A 21,625-nucleotide genomic window follows, 5' to 3' on the forward strand; every position below is an offset into this window, starting at 1 on the left:
GTTTTTCTGGGCGAAGTGGCTGGACAAAAGGAAAATACTCTTGGACCTGTGTCTAGAAATCATGGGAGAAACTGAAGTAATCATGGGACAAAGGGAAGTGTGGATGAACCCTTGCTTGGGAGAAAATAACAATGAACACAATGGGAACTGCTTGAAAATAGATCTGCGCAGAATTGGGCTGCAAGAATAGACATGCATGGTTGTGTATCAGAGTGAGATCCACAGGGTTGGTTAGTTGTATGATCCCTACCATACATACACATCCAGGTCTGAAGCTATAATTCCCTTAATTTCTGATGTTTAGGCAGAGAGTGGCATTATTCATGTAGTCAAAACAGCAGCACCCACTCATAACTGGAAGATAACTGGAATGTGGGGAGGGCCCTGAACTTTGCAGAAATATTGTTGCTTTTGTTGTTGTTGTTAGAACAAACCCTAAAGGGGGGCAAAAACAGTCCAATGAGGTCTGAGCATCCTCAAGGGCTACTGAACACTTCCAGACTGTGAGGAGGAAGTGGAAAACCAGGGGAGCCTGGAAATGGAACAACTGGAATCCTGAACAGGGAATGTTCCACATTGCAACATGCAGCAGTCAGCATAGTGAGTTGGTGGTGTTTACCTGACCTCCCAGCAGGTGAGTCACTGCTGCTTACCAGGAGAGGAAGGTACAAGGCAGTAGGGCAGGTGGTGTCATACAAACACATTAGCTGGAGCACCATATTGGCTCAGCTGGTGTGTTTGCACCGCACCAACCTCACGGGCACCTTGTTCCTCCCAGAAAGCAGAAGCAACTTACCTGTTGGGAGGTCAGGGCAGTGTTTGTGCCCCTTCCCACATTCATTTGCTACTGCCCATCCCAATGATCATTTATGCCATCTACCCCAACCAAGTACTGCAATTGTTTTTCTTTGGTGTCTCTATGTGAATGGTCAGAAACTGCCATCGTCCCTGAATTGAATTGGGGAGTTTAATAACAACTGGAAGACCACAGAATTCCCATTCTTCTATACCTCTCATTGGAACTGAAAGTATGCAGCTCTTCTAGAAAATGCAGGCATGTGCAAGCTTAATGAGGATTGGTACTGTATTTCGTAAAAGCATTCCTGCATTATCTTCAATCAATACGAGCATTTGTTGAGTCTTTAATCACAGACACACAACACCTTTCCAAAGATGGAGAAAGAAATGGCCAAAGTAGGGGGGGGGGGTTCCCCTAATAAATGATAGCAGGTTTTTGAAAGTGTGTGCACAATATCACAGCTGATTAAATCCTTCCAAATTATTCTGTTTCCAAATGGTTGCACAGTTGACTCATAGTTCAAGCTCCCTTTGTTTACTGCTCACAATTTTTCTGTCACAATTAATGGCTGACTAGAATTAGGAAAAGAGAACCTCTATCAGGAGGAAGAGTCCTTTGCTAGACAGTTCAAGGAGAGACAGAGCAGTATACATCCCTAAGCGTATTTCAGAGGATACAGGCCTGGTCTCACACCAAACGTCCTAGCCAATAAGAGGATACTCATTAGGGAAGCAGACACTGTTTCATCCTTGGCATGGCCACTGAAGCCTCGGCCTTGCTCCAAGTTGTAACTTGCTGACATTGGCCTGTAGTGTAGCTGAAGACCTATCAGCAAAATATCTTAGCAATGAGAAGGGAGTTTTTCCAGGGTGGTGGTTGATGACTCCAGGTTGTGGAGATCTAATATTATAAGACCCATTTCAGCAATCCAGGTAAAAAAAAATTGTTTTAGGGAATGGATAATGCCTCTCCAGATGTTTATTGCCTCTGCCATAGCTTGCCAACCACCTCTTTTTTGCATACGTTACTGGGGATGGCTGGGTGGTGGTGGAGAATTCACTTACCCATAGATCTTTGATGCTACCATGCACATGCATTGTGACCAAGGCTCCTAGTTCAGACATCATCTTAATCAATCTTGTATTTCCCAATACTCTTGGCTGGAACAGCACTAGAATCATGAGTTGGGAGAGTGGAGGGGAGAGTCCTCTTCCCTCCATACTTTCAGTCACTGAAGGAGAATCATCAAAAAAAGCAGGCAAATAAGTGGGTAAGGGGAATGAGTTGGAGAGTTATGGGTGGTGAGCTGAGTGGAAGCAAGCAGGTGAGTGGAACTGAATTCTTCCCCAACTTGACTTAAAATCCAAGCCAAATAAGAACTGTGGGGATGGTGGGAGTTCATGATGCTCACGTTATATTTCAGTGTAATGAATCACCAGGGTTCATATTCTGAAGCAAGGAATTACAGATCCTCAGCAACATACCTATTTATTCAGTTAAGCCTTTTCTTTGCCCAATACCAATTTACACAGCCCATCATTTGAAGCAGATGTGTTAGTAAACCAGCCAGAAACATTTCCTTGTTGTTGTTGTTTTTATATTAAAAAAGCATCTCAGAATTGTTTTATTAGTAACTATTATTCAATCTTAAAAGGAGAGCGGCACTAGTAAATCCTAATACAATAAAATGAAGCATGCTAATGAAAAGCAAAAATAACAAAAAAATTAAAGCAGCAAATGGAATTTAATATCAGAATTGAACTGGTTGTACTTAACTATTGCATAACTCCAAGCATCTCAGACGCATTCAGAAATGCCTAGTTACTGAACAGTCAGCCACAACAGAATGCTATACAGAAGGAAACTTGCATACTACACAACACAGGCTAAAGGAATTCACATATTCACATCAAAAAGGGCAAAATAGGGGGACAATGTTTTATAGAGCATCCGGGGGTTGGGGTGGTTGTTCCCTGATATAAACAAAATGTTGGGAGAATTTAATAGAAATGCCTGTCCTGTTTACAGCAACCTTTACCCATTCTCCTTTACCCATCCTGGGAATGGGTCCTGTGCCATCAGCAAACTTGTTCCTGTATTTCGGTGCGTGTCTGCACTTCCCCACTTGCTAGCATAACATGTGTGAACCATCCTTTAAGTTCCTTACCTTAGCCTACCCAATCCAGAGAGAGGAGGGGAAATGTTTTCTCACATGAAACCCAATAGGGATGGGTGCTGTGGGACCACAACTCCCATCATGCCTGACCAGTGGCTGTGCTGACTGGGGTTGATGAGAGCTGGAGTCCCACAACATGCAAAGGGCCACAGCTTTCCCTTCCATGACGTACCCTAAAACCAACCCATGTGTGCTTGATCTGGGCCACTGTAGGCCATCCCTGACACAAAGTTCAGGCATTGCTCCTAGGATACATAGTCATATAAACATCACCTTCTTGGACAGGACCAAAGTCCATCTAATCCATCATTTTCAACCATGGTCCAGAATCATGGCCAATAGGGCCACCATCCCTTTGCTTGTTCCCACCATCTGTTTATGTGTTGAAATTCAAACTCAACAAGTCTGATTTCCCAAGGGGAATGCCCTTACTCATTAACATGGTTCCCATCTCTTTTTAAATGCTCTGTCTACTTCATATGCCGGGCCATATGCTAGCTTAAACTTCTGTTCCTTGGCTCCTCACTGCCAGGAGGAGCAGCTGCTGGACAGACAGCCTCCTTGTGAGGAGAGTGTATGAGCAATTTGTGGTGTTTTTTTCCTAAATGAAAGCGATGTCAACTGTGGTGGGTCAGGTGTGTACCCCACCTGCCTGCAGAATTACTGATTTACACATGTGTACCTGCCACTAGGCCAGATCTGATTCCCCTGCCCCCATGGGCCAGGTTTGGACCAGTAGGCATGGCTGTCCAGCTGTCAATCACCTGACGTCTCAAGTGACAACTGATTGGTGCTGAGAGCAAGCCCTGCTGGAAGTGTAACCACATAGATGGACCCCTTTTTTCATTGTGGTGGACTTGCAAGAAGGCAAAGGTATTTTGGGAGACGATATATAACGAGATTTTAAAAATGTTTAAAATAACTATATCCCCTCCCCCCCCAAAAGCCCCCAAAGCTTTTCTTTTAGGGATTATAGGGACAAAAGTCCCCCCAAAAGATGGTTCTGTTGTTTATGTATTTTACAACTGCAGCTAGGACTCTCTCTATGCACAAAAATGGAAAGACCCTAAAGCAGAAATTCCTCCTAAAGAAGATTGGATAAATAAGGTGATGGATTATGCAGAATTGGCAAAGTTAACAGCTAAAATAAGAGAGGAAAGCTTTGTGGAAGAACGGAAACCCTTTCTGGATTATTTAAAGAAATATTACATGATGAACACACGAGTAGGATTTGAACTATGAGCAACAGAAGGGATTAAAGATTACAGTAGTTTTGATGAGGTTTAAGAGGTAGAAGGCAGAGTGCAACACAGGAAAAGAAACAGAAAGACCATGGGAAAGGGGGTGGGAAGTTGGAGGGAAATTTTTCTTATGTACTGAAATGTATGTGTGAAATTTTGGAAAACTTAATAATAATAAAAAAACCTTCACAAAAAAGGGCATAGCCCTCATAGTTTAAATAGTCATCAATAGCTCTCTCCTCCTCCCTTGGCCCCACATTTGCCTTGCCCCCCAGTTTTCTCATCATGCGTAGTGTCACACTACATTTGAATACAATGGTGGGCAGATAGCAAGTTCAGCAATGGTGATTCTTCTTATTTGCATGACTAAAAGCTTTGTTTCTTTTACAGGAGTTTTTTAAAAAAATCTTTTTGTAACTGATACTCTCAGAGGTGAAATGCTGGTGCCAAGTTAAACTCCTGGAATGTGTTTGCTTCATGATTGTATCTGAGAATATGGTAACCCAAGAATTGGTTAAAGCGGTGCAAGAAACACGATGTGCTCTCCGCTCGGGGGATGCACGTATCGCGATCAAATGGAGAATGAGAAAATGTGAATCGGCAGCTCTGTTGCTCACCAAATTATAGTGAACATGTACATGTCACACTGCTACAGATGTTTACAGCAGCTTCCAAACCACAGTCTATGTGCCATGCAATGAACACAAATCCCAAGCACAGATAGTAAACTGAAGGATTCACATGGGGTTTCCTGTTGGACCTTTTTGAAAACAAAAGGAGAACTTTAAACTGTGAGTAGACGGGTTCAAGTTCTTTGGCCTTCTAGCTACTTGAAATTGGAAGCTGTAGAGCAATGTAGCTTTCTAGGCTATGAATATAATCTGATTTTCATCTGAAAGGGCAAAATAGTTTCCAGCCCTGCAGAAGTTCTGTCTAAAATGTTATATTGTTATACTTCATTTTAAAAGTCGGGCACAATTTTGTGGGAACGTCACATACACATAAACACGAACCCCCAAAAAGAGGAGCATGAAGTAGGTATGCACACAGAAGGGTGGGAGAAGCAGCCAGCTGAGTGTCACTAGTAATAGAGGGGTGTAAGATACCTGGTGGTTTCAAACCAGGGACTCCAGTGGCAAAGCCCAGGCATCTTCTTCAGGCACTTACAACTTGCACAACTAGCTTACAAAGGAGGAAAATACTGGCGCAACTTTTCTTGCACAGCCACTCATGTTTGGCCACACCCACTGCTGGTATGTGGCCTCCAGAGGGTTGGCCAAAGTTGAATGCAGTCCTCAGGCCAGAAAGATAACTCACCTATAAGTGCCCTCCACTTATTGTTAGATGATGGTGCCTTGACCACTGGCCATGCTGGCTGGCTGATGGGAGCTGTCATTCAGCAACATCAGAGGATGATCACAGATCTAGCAGGACAAGGGTCAGATACTGGGATCATATGATGTAACTGATATAGCAAATTTTAATCAACGTATGAAACAGTTGCTCACTCTTTTGCTTTATAAGAAAAAGAAACTAGTGTGATATGGGTATTGTAAGTTCTATCATTTTACTGCATCATTCTGGAACTGCTGCCAGTCTACCAAAGTGAGAGAAACTGTCAGTAAGCATAAGCCTCTCACAACTGATGAAGTCCTCTCATCTGAGTTTATGTGCTTCATACTCCCAAAGCCTTTACTTAGTGCTCGGTGATGCTACCTTTATAAAAGAGGATGTTGGATTGTTCCTGCCTCCTGGCTGAATAGTACAACGGCTCCTGAGAATACAGAATATGGTCCTCCTTCATATAAATAATACATGTTAAGAAATGGAGGACTTTTGGACCTATGTAGACCATAGAATCTAGGTCAGAGTATTAGATCAATGCCCAATCCTAAGGTTCACATAGGTTCTTAGCATCTACAACTGCCCTTCTGGTGTAGTTCTCAGAAGACCATTACTGCTACTAATCGAAGCTGGTTCATTCATTCATGTTTATCAATGGTTGGCTGTGGCATCTATCCAAATGTCATCACAGAGCTCAAATTAAAGGGTTTCCCTAACACTTCACATCACCATAGCACAATGCTTCTCTAAGGATGCCAGTTTGCACATTGAGCCAGTGGCAGACCAACATTTTGGGAGCCTTGAAGCTTGAATTGTCATGGGGGCCATTCACAACCAGCAGTGAGATTTGGGTAACCACTGTTACCTTCTTCAATGGGGTTGTTCCATGACAGATCAGCACACTTTTTATAACTTCTGTGCTACTGTCGCTCAAACTTTGAGATTGTTGAAATATATACAACCAAAAATTAATCCATTTGAGTTGTGCAATTCAACCTGAGTCTAGTAGACCCAAAATTTTAAAGGAATGTGGACTAAAGTCGCTTCTGGGGCTCTCCAGAATTAGGGGCCCTGAAATTTAAGCTTATGGGTTTCATAGTATATCCACCCTGCATTGAGCTGCAGGTCACCAACAGCTCAGTTAGTAATCATGCAATGAAAATAAAGTTATGTATGTCTATGTGGTAATCGTCTTATGTGGCCCAGGCAATGTTCAGGACGCAAGGGAGAAACATGCTAAGAGGAAGGCACGCTTGGCAAATCCACACCGTGATCAACTCCCGCCTGGGAACCAATGTCCCCACTGTGGAAGGACGTGTGGATCCAGAATTGGCCTCCACAGTCACTTACAGACTCATTGTTAAAACCGTGTTTATGGAAGACAATCTTACTCGGCTGCAAGTGATCGCCAAAGAAGAATGTCAGATGTGGGGAACCTTTGGCTTTCCAGATGTTGTTGAACCACAACTTCCATCACCCCAGGCAATTAGTCATGTTTGCTGGGGCTGATGGGAGCTGTAGCTTGGCAACATCTGGAAATCCAAAAGTTCACCATACCTATCCTGGGTGCAATACAGCACTTCAGGGGGTACTGGAGGACTCTTTGGTCCTGTATACCTGAAGGAACGTCTCCACCCCCATCGTTCAGCCCGGACACTGAGATCCAGCACCAAGGGCCTTCTGGCGATTCCCTCATTGCGAGAAGTGTGGTTATAGGGAACCAAACAGAGGGCCTTCTTGGTAGTAGTGGAACGCCCTCCCTTCAGATGTGAAGGAAATAAGCAGCTATCTTCTCTTTAAAAGACATCTGAAGGCAGCCCTGTTTAGGGAAGTTTTTAATATTTAATGCTGTATTGTTTTTAACACTTGATTGGAAGCCGCCCAGAGCGGCTGGGGAAACTCAGCCAGATGGGTGGAGTATAAATAAATTATTATTATTATTATTATTATTATTATTATTATTATTATTATTATTTAGGCTGATATACCAACTCAAAGACTATGGACTGCTTGATGGCACATAAATGAAGCTCCTTGATGGCAAAAGGAAAGGAAAGCACAATCTAACTCAAAAGGGCTGCTAGGGAGTTTAGCCCCTTCCCGGTTGGGGAAGAAAGCCTAACAACTGCAAGCAGCTTTCAGAATATCTGTTGTAATGCAACAGGTATTTTAGATGTGATCATGGAAAAAAGAGGGGGGGAAACAATCCATTTCTTAGGCGAGGTGGATTGCCCCATCTTTAAAGCAATTAAAATATTTGTAGGAACTACTCAGAGCCTTTGGAAAGAAGGGGGGGTGTCTAAATTAAATACATACACGTGTGGCAGCTGTGTTGTGTCTCACCAACTACACAGGACTGCCTGAAACCCAAAACTGTCTCACGGACAATCCTATTGCCTTGCATGATGACACCAGCCTCTGTGAGGTTACAAACACCTGATGCTTCAAGTGCAACCCCCATTAGGCAGCTCATTTGGACTAGTTGGCCGAGATGCTGGGTCTGCTGTGGAAGGAAATGGTTTGTGGGTTACAGTAAGTGCTACGGACAGGCATTCAGCAGCAGCAAACTAGCACAACTGTACTAAGTAGGAAATGTCACGCCAACTTCCATTCTGAAGAACTCAATCTCACGTTCTTTTGAAGCTTCTCACACATTTTCTACTGGCAAAGCAGGCAAGCAGATCAAATTTCCAGTTTTGCATTCTAGGATTTGAACAGATATGAAGTGGAAGAGGAGACATAGCCAGTTGTTGGGAGACAGGGACCTTTAGTCTTGGCCACTGCTTCATCAAGGCAAGACCTGCGTTGCTGTACTCATTAGGCCTGACCCTCCTGGGCACACCCTGTTTTGCTAATAAAGCGTTAACTCCAGTTTGCTCTGTGTGATTTACTGCTGGCTCGCTGCTCTCAGACACATTATTCTTTGTTTCTATATCAATCGGTTCCACCTCCACGTAGGGATGCTTTGCGGTCGGGCCACTCAGCCTACCTGTCACAGAGTGGGATCTTGTCCAAAGCCCGGGGAGGGGCTAGGGCCATGCCATGACCCCTTTTCAGGAACCCAGGGGATGCTCGAGTTGATCCACATTGGCGGGGCTCCCCCTACTCGTAGTTTGCCTAAGCCAATACCACTCACATTCTGTAACCAATAAAGTTGTGGCCTAAATTTGCCCATTAACATTAACCTAAAATTCTGTGTCCTGGTCTTTAGTTCTCCCAGGGGTGACTTAGGGGCCTCGACACACAAATGCAAGCCTTACAAAATGCAGACAATGCACGGTTGCTTGGGAAGCTATGGACCAAGTTCAGTGGCCCTAGGTTCTGTCCCTGGCATGAACAATCCCTCATGTACAGACACTAATGCATGCATTTTGGAGAGCATGATGTGTTTTCAAAACACAAACACAAGTTTAAATAAAATGGGCAGTGATTATGCAAGCAGAACAACTTCTGCTTGTGCAATGGGACTCTCCTCCCACCATGTGCACCCTGCATTGACCCCAAATCTGTTCTGGAGGCTGCCGAGGGGGGGGGATCCAGGACAGATTTAGGGGGCACACAGAGGGATGGGGTGGGAGAAAGACCCATTGCACAATCAGAAGTCGTTCTGCTCATGCAAAGTGCTTTGTCCTACATTGAATACAACCCAATCTCTTGCCATCTATTCTGGCTTCTACTGGCACTGCAATAAATAGGTTGGCCCACCCAGGCACTGCCCAATTAATCTCAGTCTGCCCTCAGCCAGGCTCCTCTCCCATCTGCCTGTTTTCTTACTTACATCCAGTCCAGAGGATGGCCATGGCTTTCAGCTTCCTCTTTCTGGGTCCCCATCTACTGCACATATAAAGCAGCATCATGCTACACAGTCATGGCTTACCCCCAGGGGCAGAGTGTGGGGAGGTCCAGGGGGGCCATAGCCCTGGGCACATGATTTGGGGTGTGTGAGCCAGACGCCCCCATGCAGGGATCCCTGCCCTGCCTGCCACCAGGGGTCTCTGATCCCAGAGTCCGGCCTGGCCTTACTGCCATGACTCCAGCCCCCTCTCTGAATGACCGCCCAGCCAGTATTGGGGAGATGCATCCCTCAAGAACTGCATTGGCCACCAGGCTACCTGCTGCTACCAGGCAGGCAGGCAGCACAGCCCAGCCCAGTGAACCCTCTGTGCCTTATGCCTGCCCAATGGCTATGGCAAAGGTTGGGCTGGCACAGCGAGTTTTGTTTAACCTCTGCGCCCAGCCCCACCTGGTCCCACCATAAGCATGGGCACAGTGGGTGCCAGCAAAGGACGCAACACCACTGCCTCTCCCTTAAAGCCCTAGGAACAGTAGTTTGTTAAGGGTTCTGAAGGTTGTTAGCAGACCCCCCCCCTTCCCCTCACAGAGCTATAATTTCCAGAGTTCACTGGGAAGAGGGACTGATCATTAAGCCACTCTGGGAAACGTAGCTCTGCAAAGGGAACAAAGGTCTCCTAACAACTCTCAGTCAAACACAGTCAAACCTATCCATTCTTAAGGAAATCAGCCCTGAGTGCTCACTGGAAGGACAGATCGTGAAGCTGAGGCTCCAGTACTTTGGCCACCTCATGAGAAGAGAAGACTCCCTGGAAAAAACCTTGATGTTGGGAAAGATTGAGGGCACAAGGAGAAGGGGGTGACAGGGGATGACAGGGGACGAGATGGTTGGACAGTGTTCTCAAAGCTACCAGCATGAGTTTGACCAAACTGCGGGAGGCAGTGGAAGACAGGAGTGCCTGGCGTGCTCTGGTCCACGGGGTCACGAAGAGTCGGACACGACTAAATGACTAAACAACAACTCCTCCTCCTCCTCTCAGGACCTTTAGCAAACTACAGCCCTATACAAACTTGCATGATATTCCCTGATAGTTCCCCTATATTTCCCTATAGTTCTGGAAGTCACATTTCCATTGTTTGAAAGCTCAAACAGAATGCGGAAATTAACCGGGGGGGGGGGGGAGTTGTGAAAACTGCCATGCAAATGCAGCCTGGGTTCCTTTTAGGAGCGCAATGTGCAGTTAATTCACTGCACCTGAAAACAAGACGAAGCTGGGAGTGGTTTGTGGGCTTGCTCCAAGGAGCCATGTGTATTCTACATTTCAGTTCTTAGCCACCAGCACTGAATAATCTCACTTCCATCTCTCATGCTGAATGCACTGTCGATTTGGCTTACATTGGGTACCCCAGCCTTGTGCTCACTAGAGGGTTTCTTTTTTTCTTTTCTTTTCAAGCCACGTCTTAGGGGTGATTATGTGCTGAAAGAATTCCACAATTGCCGGCTCCTGCTCCGACGTGAATAAGAAGGTCAACAATTCCTCTATTAACATGTGCAGTTTGCAAACATTACATTGAAGAACTCGATACTGTAATTATGATCACGGGTAATGTGCCTTTCTCTGCTTGTCTAGAATCTGTAAATAGACGAGGTTTTTCTTTTCTCTTCTCTACCCCCTGCCCCCGGCCTGCCTTTGGGGCTGGCTGTGCTCATTCCCCCCCCCCCCAAAAAAAACACCCTAAACCTTGATAGCTTTGCAAGAATCTGTTTTCTTTCTCAAAAGCACAAGAGATGTCTCCTGCACTCCATTTACTTTATTTGTGCCCTGTTATCCTCAAACAGCCAGCAGAACAGTAAATTAGCAAACGGTATGAGGATTTCTTATGAAAGGAAGTGGAAGGGGGGCGGGGAGAGAAAGAAACATTTTAATCACGCTGGCAGGTAGAAACCCTACTGTTCTGGACTGTTCAAAACAAAACACACCGAAAGAAAAATAATGATAATATGTGAGGAGCATAGAATCGTTCCAGTGTTTTAGGTATCGTTTCAGTTTTAGCATTATTATTTTTGGGGTTATATGTTGCAATTCCACTCCCCCCCCCCTCTTCTGGCAGATAGGGTAGTGCCTGGATAAGGCCAGACAGCCACAGGGCAGGAAAATTGCTGTGTCAAATTTGTGGTTTCCTTTCCTGTAGTTCCTAATAGGGGTCAGAAAAAACTGGAGGTGCCAGGTCAAAATTCAGCCTCCTCGGCTTTGCTGACTGCTTTCCCTGCCGGAAGTGCCCTCCAGGACATCAGAACTAGCCAGATATACACTTGCAGGGGCTGGGAGTTGAAGTACAGCCCCACCATCTCTTCATAGCTTTGCAATTAGTTGCCAATTAAGGGCTTATAATTATTGATGCAGAATATTTGAAATAGGCAAGGCATTTCAGATTTAATTGCAGGGAGGAAGAGATTTTGGTAGCAGGGAAGAGAAGAATGAGGAAAGTCTTCTCCAGAAGATACTCAGAATTAATCCTAGAACCATAGAGTTGGAAAGCACCCAAGGGTCTTCTAGTCCAACCCCCTGCAATGCAATTAAACTGTGGGGAACAATGAAAGTTGCCCTATATTATGTCAGACTTTGTCTTGCTAGGCCATTGCCACATTCCTCAGCCTTTGGGTCCACAGATGTTGCTAGTACTGCAATTCCCATCACCCCTGACCATTGGCTAAGCTGGTTGGGGAAGATGGGAGTTGTAACCCAATGACTGGAGACCCAGGGTTGAAGAATGCTGCTTTAATCTGCTCACCTGCAAATCCTTGGAGTCTCTGGAAGAAAGACGTCTTCCACTGGCTACCTGGTCCTTAGATGATAATATCATGGTCTGGATCCGAGATCCACTGCATGCAAAACACATCTTCTACAACTGAACTCTGACACCCTCCTAAAAGCAGTGTATTTTATTAACATCTGTTGTGCAAATATCTATCTATTATAAGAACTACAGGGATGTTATTGTTGCATTGTATACTGCAGTGGTTCTCAAAGGGTGCGTGGCAGGAGAAGAGGAGGGATTGGAACCACTCTGGGAATTTTAAACACTGAGTTAACTCTCCTAACAATTATCAGCATCCTTAAACTACAGTTCCCAGGATTCCTTGGGGGAAAGCCATTGACTGTTGAAAGTGGTGTGATGGATTGTACTAATGGGGCCCAAGAGAAAACATCTAAGGGGGAGATATGGTTTAGGGAGGAAGTCACTCCTCAGTACACACTTTAGCAACAACAACCACAACAACAACACTATTAATAGTGGCTAAAAAAACCAATGTGCATTGTTTATATGTAACAGAAGAGAGAGATTTCCCTTCCCCACAAAATATTTTAAAATATAAAGAACAAGACCAGAAGTATAAAAACCTTTCTCCACAAACACACCGAAGGACTGGCTTTCGGGTGAGGGGAATCCACCTTCCTTTTCATTCAGGGGTCTTTCTCAAGCTTTCTGGTGAAGGACAAGGAAAGGACTGCACAACCTACACAACATACCAGGCATATTTCTGTATCAGCTGCCAAAGCAGGGGGTGGGAGGGAGAGGAATCAGCACTCAGCCACAAGTCTGTCATAGAAATGCTTAATTTTAACAGCCAATTGTTTGACAGGCCCCTGATTCTTTCTACCGCCAGGGTTGGGATATGCACTGAGGAAGACATGGCCTTTTTGCCTGGCAATCCTTGGGACACAACTGTAAATTGAGACCATTTCGACTCATTCCAAATCACTTCCTTTGTTTCTCTGATTTGACTGTCTGTTCTAATTTATTTGAAACATGGGGAACTCTTGGAAGATACTGCATATTGACAATAACAGTTTCGCAGTATCCCCATTCCTCACAGATCATCTAGTATTGGCCCTGATGTTTTGGGACTACAATTCCCATCATCCCTGACCACTGGTCCTGTTAGCTAGGGATGATGGGAGTTGTAGTCCCAAAACGTCTGGAGGGCCACGTTTGGCCATGCCTGAAGTATTGCACACACATAAACATGCAATGGGTTGGATCCAGCGGAAAGGAAGGATTGCAGGTCAGTGCTATAACACTGGCCTGGCATGTAGAAGGCCTCAGGTTTGAACCCTGGCATCTCCAGGAGCAGGAGTGCCAACTTGGCCCCACAACCATGGGTGCCCGGGGCCATGGGTGCCATGCTGCGTGCATGGCCATGGCACAGAAATTTGTGGGTGTCCTTCATGGGTAATTTTGTGGGTTCTCGGGCACCCAGGGCCCCAGGGACTTGGCACCTATGCCAGGTAGGACTGTGAGAGACCCCTGTCTGAAACCCTGATTAGCTCCTGCTCCCCTGCATAGACACTGCTGAGCTAGATGACCTCATGGTCCAATTCTGTCCAAGAGAACTTCCTACAAACCTAGTCAACCTCCGGCCCCATTGAAATCAATGCAGAAAGTTGTCAAGGCTTCCCACTGATTTCAATGATGCCACGAACTGGCAGGGCAACAGAGAGGAAGAAGAGGGTCCCAGCAAGGGGTGTAGTCATGACTGGGGCAGAGCAGGGCAGGCCTGAGATGGAGAAGGAGACGTTGCTGTAGAAAGTACTCACGAGACAATGGAAGATGCCAAGGGGGATGGAAGTCAGTGCACAGGAACCAGAACAGCAGGACCCATCACCAGAGCCAGAGGGACCCCTGTTTCCACAAACACGCTGGGCTCTGAGGCATAGGGAGCAGCAGGAAAGAAGAACTGGGAGGTTGAGGCAGCCCAGGTGAGGTGTGTTAGCTTTGGGAGGAGGTGTGGCTACAGTAGCTACAGTAGGCTCAGGACAGGTGAGGGTCATCTGCCTCATCAAGCCCAGATGCTGCAATCAGCATGCAAAGTATTAAAGGGAAGCAGAGCTGCAGTGTTGTGGCTGCTCAACTTCCCACGTTGGTTGGACCATGGCTAGGATGTTCCAGGGAGGTCTTTGCAACTGTGCTTGTGTGGAACTGACTCTCAGGTGCCCTGATGCCTTGATTGGCTGCAGGAACTGGGCCTGACAGGACTTTCGACCTGGTGGCCTGCCCAGGGGCGAAGGACGGCATCGTGACACCCGGGGCGGACATCACGACGTAGGGCGCATGTGCGGCATCGCTACGTGTGACACATGTGCCTTACATAGTGATGCCGCACATGCGCTGTATAGCGGTTTGCCACCAGTGCCACTCTAGCACTGTATGGATGGTGCCATGAACATGGCTGTAGCGGCAATGGAGGGATCCCATCACTGTCTGTACGGCGCTGGAGTGGCGCTGGCGGCAAACTGCTATACAGCACATGTGCGGTGTCGCTACATACAGTGCATGCATGCGACGCCGCACATGCGCTGTACTTAGCGGTTTGCTGCCAGCATCGGGATCCTCTGCTCGCGGCTGTGGTTCAGGAGAACATTGGAAGCAATCCTAGCCCCGCTTAGCTGGGAGTCAGGCCCACAGAATTCAGTGAGACTTACATTTGAGTGGAGATGGTAAGGACTGCAGCCTAACTGGGTGTGAGCCCAATGACTACCCTTCTTTTGAAAGCAGCTTACACCACAAAAATCTAGCATAGCCAAACTTTTCCCAACACTCATCTGCATGTGGAGGAAAGTTCCACCTGTTTAATTCCTGGGTTTCACAGAGACCAGGCCAGTTTTTTTGTTTTAAAGTTGGCAGTGACATTTAATACACTGGCATATTGGCAAATGCTAGAGTGAAAGGACACAAAGCCAAAGACAAGCCACACAGAAATATGAAGAACTCTTGCACTCTGCAACCAATGACATTTACACATAGGGGAACAAACGAGTAGTGTGTCTGTTTAGCTGAAGGATATGCAAATTCCAGTTGTGAAATCAGCAAGTTGGAAAGAAATATATGAAGTCATCTTACACTGAGGTAGACCATTGGTCCACTCAGGTTTTCCCAAACTTGGATCTCCAGCTGTTTTTGGACTACAGCTCCCATCATCCCTAGCTAGCAGGACAAGTGGTCAGGGATGATGGGAACTGTAGTCTAAAACCAGCTGGAGACCCAAGTTTGGGAAACCCTGATCTAGCTCATTATTGCACACATAGACTGGGCATCACTTTCCTGGTTTTCAGGCAGGAGTCTCTCTCATCCATACCCGGAGTTGCCAGGGAACTGAACCCAGAACCTTTTCTGCAGTCTTCTACCACTGAGCCCTTCCCCTTCAACACACAAGCGGTTTTCTACTAACAGCATGTAGCTCCAGAGGAGAACTGAAGTTGTTTCTTATTTCATGATGCATAGACTAGCATGGTAGTTGCAATGAAATAAGAAACAACCCAAATTACTCTCTCATATAGAAATTCTATTCCCATTCTGTCCCTATTTTCATACAGTCAGGGTCGTGTTTCCATTTTGTGGTTTCTGTGAAGAGCTTCATGTTTTCTTTAATTAAAAGAAAAACTGGATTATTTTTTTAAAAAATGTGCATTTAGACATATCCAGCCAAGAAAAGTAGGCCCATTTTTTTTCTACCTTTTTTTTCATTCAGGAGTTGCACTAGCTTCTTTTTTTTTAAAAAAAAGCACAACAAACCCCCCTGTTGCTTCTTGAAGGTGTTTTCATTTCATTAGACTTGCAAATATATCTGCAGAAGTCACTAACCCATAATTTCCCCCTAGTCTGCTTTGCCACACTCCCCTATGGATAGCCATTGGTGTGCCATGTCTGTAGCCCAAAAGGGGAGGGGGGAAGAATCAACTCTCTTTCCAATTGCAAACGCTTCCCTGATTGGTCACCTGGAGGAGGCTGTTTCTCACACTAGGTGATCAGGCGATTGGCTATTTATAACCTTCCTCTAAATTCCTTCTCAGTATTGTTTACTGCTTATTCTTGTAAAGCTGAGCAGATCTAGCCATCTGAGAACCCTATGCACACAACCTTCGGTTTCATCATGGGAAAAAGGCAGCAAATTGCTATTTTTTATATAGTCATGTCAGAATGAATAGAACTGTAGAGTTGGAAGAGACCACAAGGGTCATCTAGCCCAACCCCCTGCAAGGCAGGAATCTCTTGCCCAATGTAGAACTCGAACCCACAACTCTGAGATTATGGATCAGGGGTGTGGATCTTGTCCGAAACCCAGGGAGGGGGCCATGCCACGACCCCATCGGGAACCCAGGGGTAAGCGTGAGTTGATTCGCATTGACAGTGCTCCCCCTACTGGCGGTTGACCCTTACAGGACTCCCTGCATGGTGGGCAGGAGTCAGATATAGTCGGGACAATTCCAGTGCCTAAGCCAATACCGCTCACATTCTGTAACCAATAAAGTTGTGGCCTAAATCTGCCCAATAACCATTAACCTAATATCTGTGTCCCTGTGTCTTATTCATAAACGGGGGTGGCCTTGGGGTCTTGACATGCAAAACGTGGGTCTTATGAGGTTTGACACCAAGTGAATATTTCATTTTATTTCCCATTCACTATCATGGTGGGGCATTAATACAAGGGACCCTTACAAAACTGGATGGTAAATTACTCGTCTTCTATAGCTACTTTGAAAAAAGGCGCTCATTCGTCCCAATCATCCCTGCCAACAGATGTCATATTTAAAAGGTGATGTGAATCAAAGAAAGTCTTAGATATCTAAGTAGACTTGCAATGAAAGGAAGTATTCTCTGCCAAAGGTTGCATAAATCAGAGAGGGACAGATTCTCTGTCGTAAGAGGAGAACCCTAAGAGAATGAATGGGAATTCTCCACTGATAGTCCCATTGCGGAAATTATCATATTATAAAATATTGAAGTGGGAATTGGAATTCTGCTGAGGTTATTTTGCAATTGCAGTTCTATGCATGCTTACTTGGGAGTAACCCCACTGAACTCAGTGGAACTTACTTTCATGTAAGCATGCATAACATTGGGTTGAGGCTCTGTGAATGCAAGCAAACCCATGTGTATTTAACTAATAAGTTGTTTTCAAAACTTTTGACAGATTTATTTGATTTCTATCTTGTCCTTCCTGATTCCCCCACCCAGAAATTTGCAGAATTATTGGAAGTTAAATACTAAGCTCTAAGGATACCTGTTTAAGATGGCGTGAAGACTTGCTTGATAGAAAATGGTACAATATTTGTCCAATATTAAACCATTTTATTCATTTTCAAAAGAAAAACCTTTCACAGCAGAGGCAGAAATTCTAATGTTAATAATTGCATTTTACCACATATGGCATACATTGGATTTTCCCCTCCCCCCCCTTCTGCATTATCTTGTGGGAAGTGAAGATCCCTATCTATAATGTTGAGGACTTGTTAGCTGAAAGAAATGAGCAGATAAAGGAGGCAACTGCTTATCAATGATTTTGTGGAAATGCGAGGTGAGATCCAACTCTCACTGGGATTTAATTCCCACTGAAACGACCAAGCAATGTGCTCCAAACTTTTACAATGGCACAGAAAGCTACTTCATGATTTCTCTAGGCAAAGAAACAAAGGACAGAATGTTTAGGGACCACATGGACTCCCATAAGGTGTTTGCAGGGATTTGACAAAAGCTCGATTTATTTATTTTTTTAATGATCTTGTCAGTTTACCCTGTGATCTGAGATTTAAGCACATGCACTTGGAAGGAAACCCTTCCAGTTTCAACAGAGCTTTCTCCCAGCTAAGTGCGCTTAAGAGGATCACAGCCCCAGAGAGATCGGCACCATGCAGCAAAACCCTTGCCAACATATTTTTTCAGTCATCTGAGCTTCATTTGGAGAAAGTGAGCTTGATCCCATCTGAAACAAGCTACAACCCTCAGCTTTTTAGCATTCTCATTTCCTAAGGAGATCTGGGGAACAAAGCAGATAGCCAGGGGATGTGGAAGGGGGGGGAGAGAAAGTTAAGAAGTCAATAACTGTGCTTTTATCTTTACAATTCCTTAAATCGCTTTGCTTTGCTTGGAATAAGATGTATATATTTCCCGCACATGTCATGGCCCCCAAGGAATGGGGAGACCAGGATGGGAGTAATTCATGGCTCAAGGTAAGAGGTGAGTATGGATTGACTGGTCCTCCCCACTTCGAAGACCCAAATCGAGCCAGCAGGGGGCAGAAAGACTGAGGGATGTGACTGACAAGTCCAAGAGGTGATCAGGCACCCAGAGGCTGAGAGGGAGCTCTCTGAAAGCACCTTTCTCTCTTCCACAGTCGATTTGCATCGTGAGCCAGACCAACATATTTACAAAACTGAGAACCACGAGAGAGAAGAAGAAGAAGAAGAAGAAGAAGAAGAAGAAGAAGAAGAAGAAGAAGAAGTAGAAGAAGAAGAAAGCAGCTATCCTAGGGATTTCCTTGAAAAACAACTCAAGATTTGTGTGCTTTTGGAGTCCAGGCTGCAAAGGCTGCAGGAGATGGACCAAAAAGAACCACCACAAGAAAACGACCCAATCACTTCAAGGGATTCCACTGGATGGGAGAAAGTGACAAAGACCTGCTGATGCTGGAGAAGGGAAACTCAGCGCACTGCCAGGCAGTGATACCAGCAGATATCTGTCCTGTGCAGAGATGCAGATTTATTTCCAAGGCGCGTTTCCCGTATTGCTGGTATCTTAGCTCCTGCTGCTGCTTCTTTCAGAATTTCCAGCTGTGGGGTGGCTCCGCTGCTATTCTGATGGAGCAGTGGGGTTGCGCCCTCCGGAGCAATTCTCCCCTTGGGGTCTCTCTCTCTCTCTCTCTCTCTCTCTCACACACACACACACACCAGATGCGGAGAAAGGGAGGCACCTTCCCTGTCATGGCCCTCTTTGACTCCCCCGCCTCCTCCTCCTCCCGCGGGAACTCTCTGGAGTTTCAAACTTCCTTCTAGACTCTGCAAACGCCCGGGAATAGCACCCTGCTCGCAAGTGGCCACAGACACCTAACGGACCACTCAGTCAGCCCCGCTCTTTCCTGCCCAGGGATGCACCTAAGGGGAGGGGAGGAGAAAGGGAGGAGATTCCTTCTCCGCTATGCATTGAGCTCCTGTCAGAGGCTTGCCACGTAAGCTGGAAAGAGCCCGTTGGGGCTCTGGCGTTTGTGTGTGTGTGTTTGGTCACAGGTCGGAGATGCAAAACAGGTAAGGCGATATCTTGGGCTGTCTAACTGCTGCTGCTCTCCGAACGCGCGAGCTTGAGGGCTCCACAGAAGACTTCCTACGTGCTCTTCTCTCTTTCCCCATAAACAGTGGCTGAAGACCTCTGTGCCAAAAAAGTCCCACGCTACAGCAGCTCAAAAATGTCAGTCCCTTTACTGCTTATTTCTCGCCAGCCAAAAAGAGAGCCGCACTCACATACTCAGAGGTCGCCAGTACCTGAGAGAGACATTTAGGATCGAAGGGAGTTTGCTGCTGTAAAGAATCCCCTGCTGATCTATTTTTTTTATTTTAACATTTATTTATTCCAACCCCCTTTGAGAAAGTGGCATGACTTTGAAGTCTACAGACAGTGTCTCCCACCTCCTATTTCAAGCATTCACAAAGCCCCCGCTCCCTTTCCTTCCAGCCCCTCTCTCTTTGGCCAAGATTTTGTGAACTTGATCGGCTTAATGACTTCGGCAAGTTCAAGAGGCGCTGCGCTGGTGGTGAGAGTTTGCAGAAACCATTTTCCCGAAGCGTTTCCAAAAAATTGGCCGGGCGCACAAAGAAAAGTAGCTTTGTTCCGAAAGTGTCCCGCATTCCTTCCCAGTTTTAGCACCTTCCCACCGCCGCTGCTCCACGACTCCCTGAAAGCCTCAAGAAGCTGGAGCGAGCGGAGGAGACTCGCAGCCTAATCCTATGGATATTACGCTGAAACTGACATGGGTTCAGTGTTAATTTAGTACTCCCAAGCAAGCAGCAAGGTAGAAGCCTGAGACTAAGAGAATCTGAGGAGAAGCATCACCAAACCCACCACTGGTCACGGGGTGGGGAGAAAAACTTTCCCCGGGGGGACTTCATGGAAATGTCATGCCTCCCCCCGTCCTAAAGTCCGAAGGAGCTCAAAGTTGGGGTCAGGGATTAGCTCAAGCGCCTGGCTTCTACGCAACAATCAGAAGAGGCAAGGAATCCTCTGAGCGCGCACAGAGTGCCTTCCACCACTCCAGAGATGTGAGCGGACTTGTGAGCCCGGGTATCTTTGGCTAGACAAGTCAGGGGCTTCCCTGCCTGCTAGCTTCTCCTCCCGCCCCCTCAGCACCACCCCGTTCCCAAACGGGGCACAGGAGAAAGCGGCGACGGCAGCCCGGCTGGCCTCCTTCCTTACCTCCCCTGACCTCCGCCGCCTCCAGCAGGAGCATCCAAGCGACGAGTAGCGCGGGCCAAGCGGAGTCCCAGAACCACCGTTTCGTTTTCCACCTTGTGGACCATGTCCGCCTCGTCTCCATGGAGAGGGGTGCCTCCAGCGCCGAGCGTGCCAAAAAAAACCTCGACGCGCGCGCCCCCCTGCCCAACCTCCGGGGCGCCTTGGCCCCCTGCGCGCTGCTGGCTCGCTCGCCTGGCCCGCCGTCGCCTCCTCCGCGCCACTTATATTCCCAAAGGCGCCGCGCCGTCTTCTCTAGAGATCCATCCGATCCGGTGTGCCAAAGCGGGGAGTGGGGAAAATGAAAAGAAAGGTGCCTGGAGAGGGTCCGAGCGAGCGAGAGAGAGAGAGAGAGAGAGAGAGAGAGGATGGTCCCTCGCTGCCGGCTGGGTCTCGACAGCCCGGCTCCAGGCCCTTCCGATGCGCCCTGCTTTCCCAACTGCAGGGCAATGAGGGGCTTCAGTCCAAAGGCGGAGAGCGCAGCATCCCCCCTCAAGGCTGCATCCTGAAAAGAGGGCTGGCCCAGAAGCGCACGGGGAGAACAGCAGCCAGAGAGCGAGCGAGCGAGCGAGCGGACAGCCTCCCTCCTCCGCCTCCTCCCGCCCTTCTTTTCTCCCACCCCCTCCTGCTCCCCCCCACCCACCCAAACTGACAAGGAGGCTGCCGGCCAGAAGCCAATAGCTCGCCTCCTTCCGCACCCGAAGCCTCGCCCACTCCCTCCCCTCCCCCTGGCCCAAGGAGACCCGGAGCAGAATGCGTGCCAAAAAGCGCTAAGTTTAAGGTGAGCAGGAAAAGTGGAAAGGGGAGACCATGGATAGCAGCGTTTCCAACACACAGCGGGGATTTAAAGAAATAGCGGAAGTGTGATATTCTCTCCCCCCCCCAAAAAAAAGGATTGATTTGAGGGCTTCACTTACATCTCCCAAACTTTTGGGGTGGTCCATAAACGCATTCACAGGGCCCCCAATGAAAGGCATTGTTCAGAATAGCGGT

The 21,625-nt window shown here is 46.8% G+C and overlaps 1 protein-coding gene across 4 annotated transcripts in view; it reads right to left on the reverse strand.

Annotated features, from left to right (window-relative positions):
* The window catches only part of COL11A1 (collagen type XI alpha 1 chain), a 254,225-nt gene extending 233,008 nt beyond the window's left edge, over positions 1–21,217 (reverse strand). For 3 of the 4 annotated variants that reach the window (XM_083510881.1, XM_083510879.1, XM_083510882.1), the window contains exon 1: positions 20,597–21,192. In XM_083510881.1, coding sequence (XP_083367007.1) covers positions 20,597–20,717 — 121 coding nt within the window. In that variant the 5' untranslated portion in view covers positions 20,718–21,192. Of the gene's footprint in view, positions 1–20,596 lie in introns of all 4 variants that reach the window. The other variant, XM_083510880.1, reaches the window with a different exon arrangement.
* Between the last annotated feature and the right edge of the window lie 408 nt (positions 21,218–21,625).

This window comes from Podarcis liolepis (assembly GCF_965112155.1).
Source record: "Podarcis liolepis genome assembly, chromosome: 6".
Classification (NCBI taxonomy): Eukaryota; Metazoa; Chordata; class Lepidosauria; order Squamata; family Lacertidae; genus Podarcis; species Podarcis liolepis.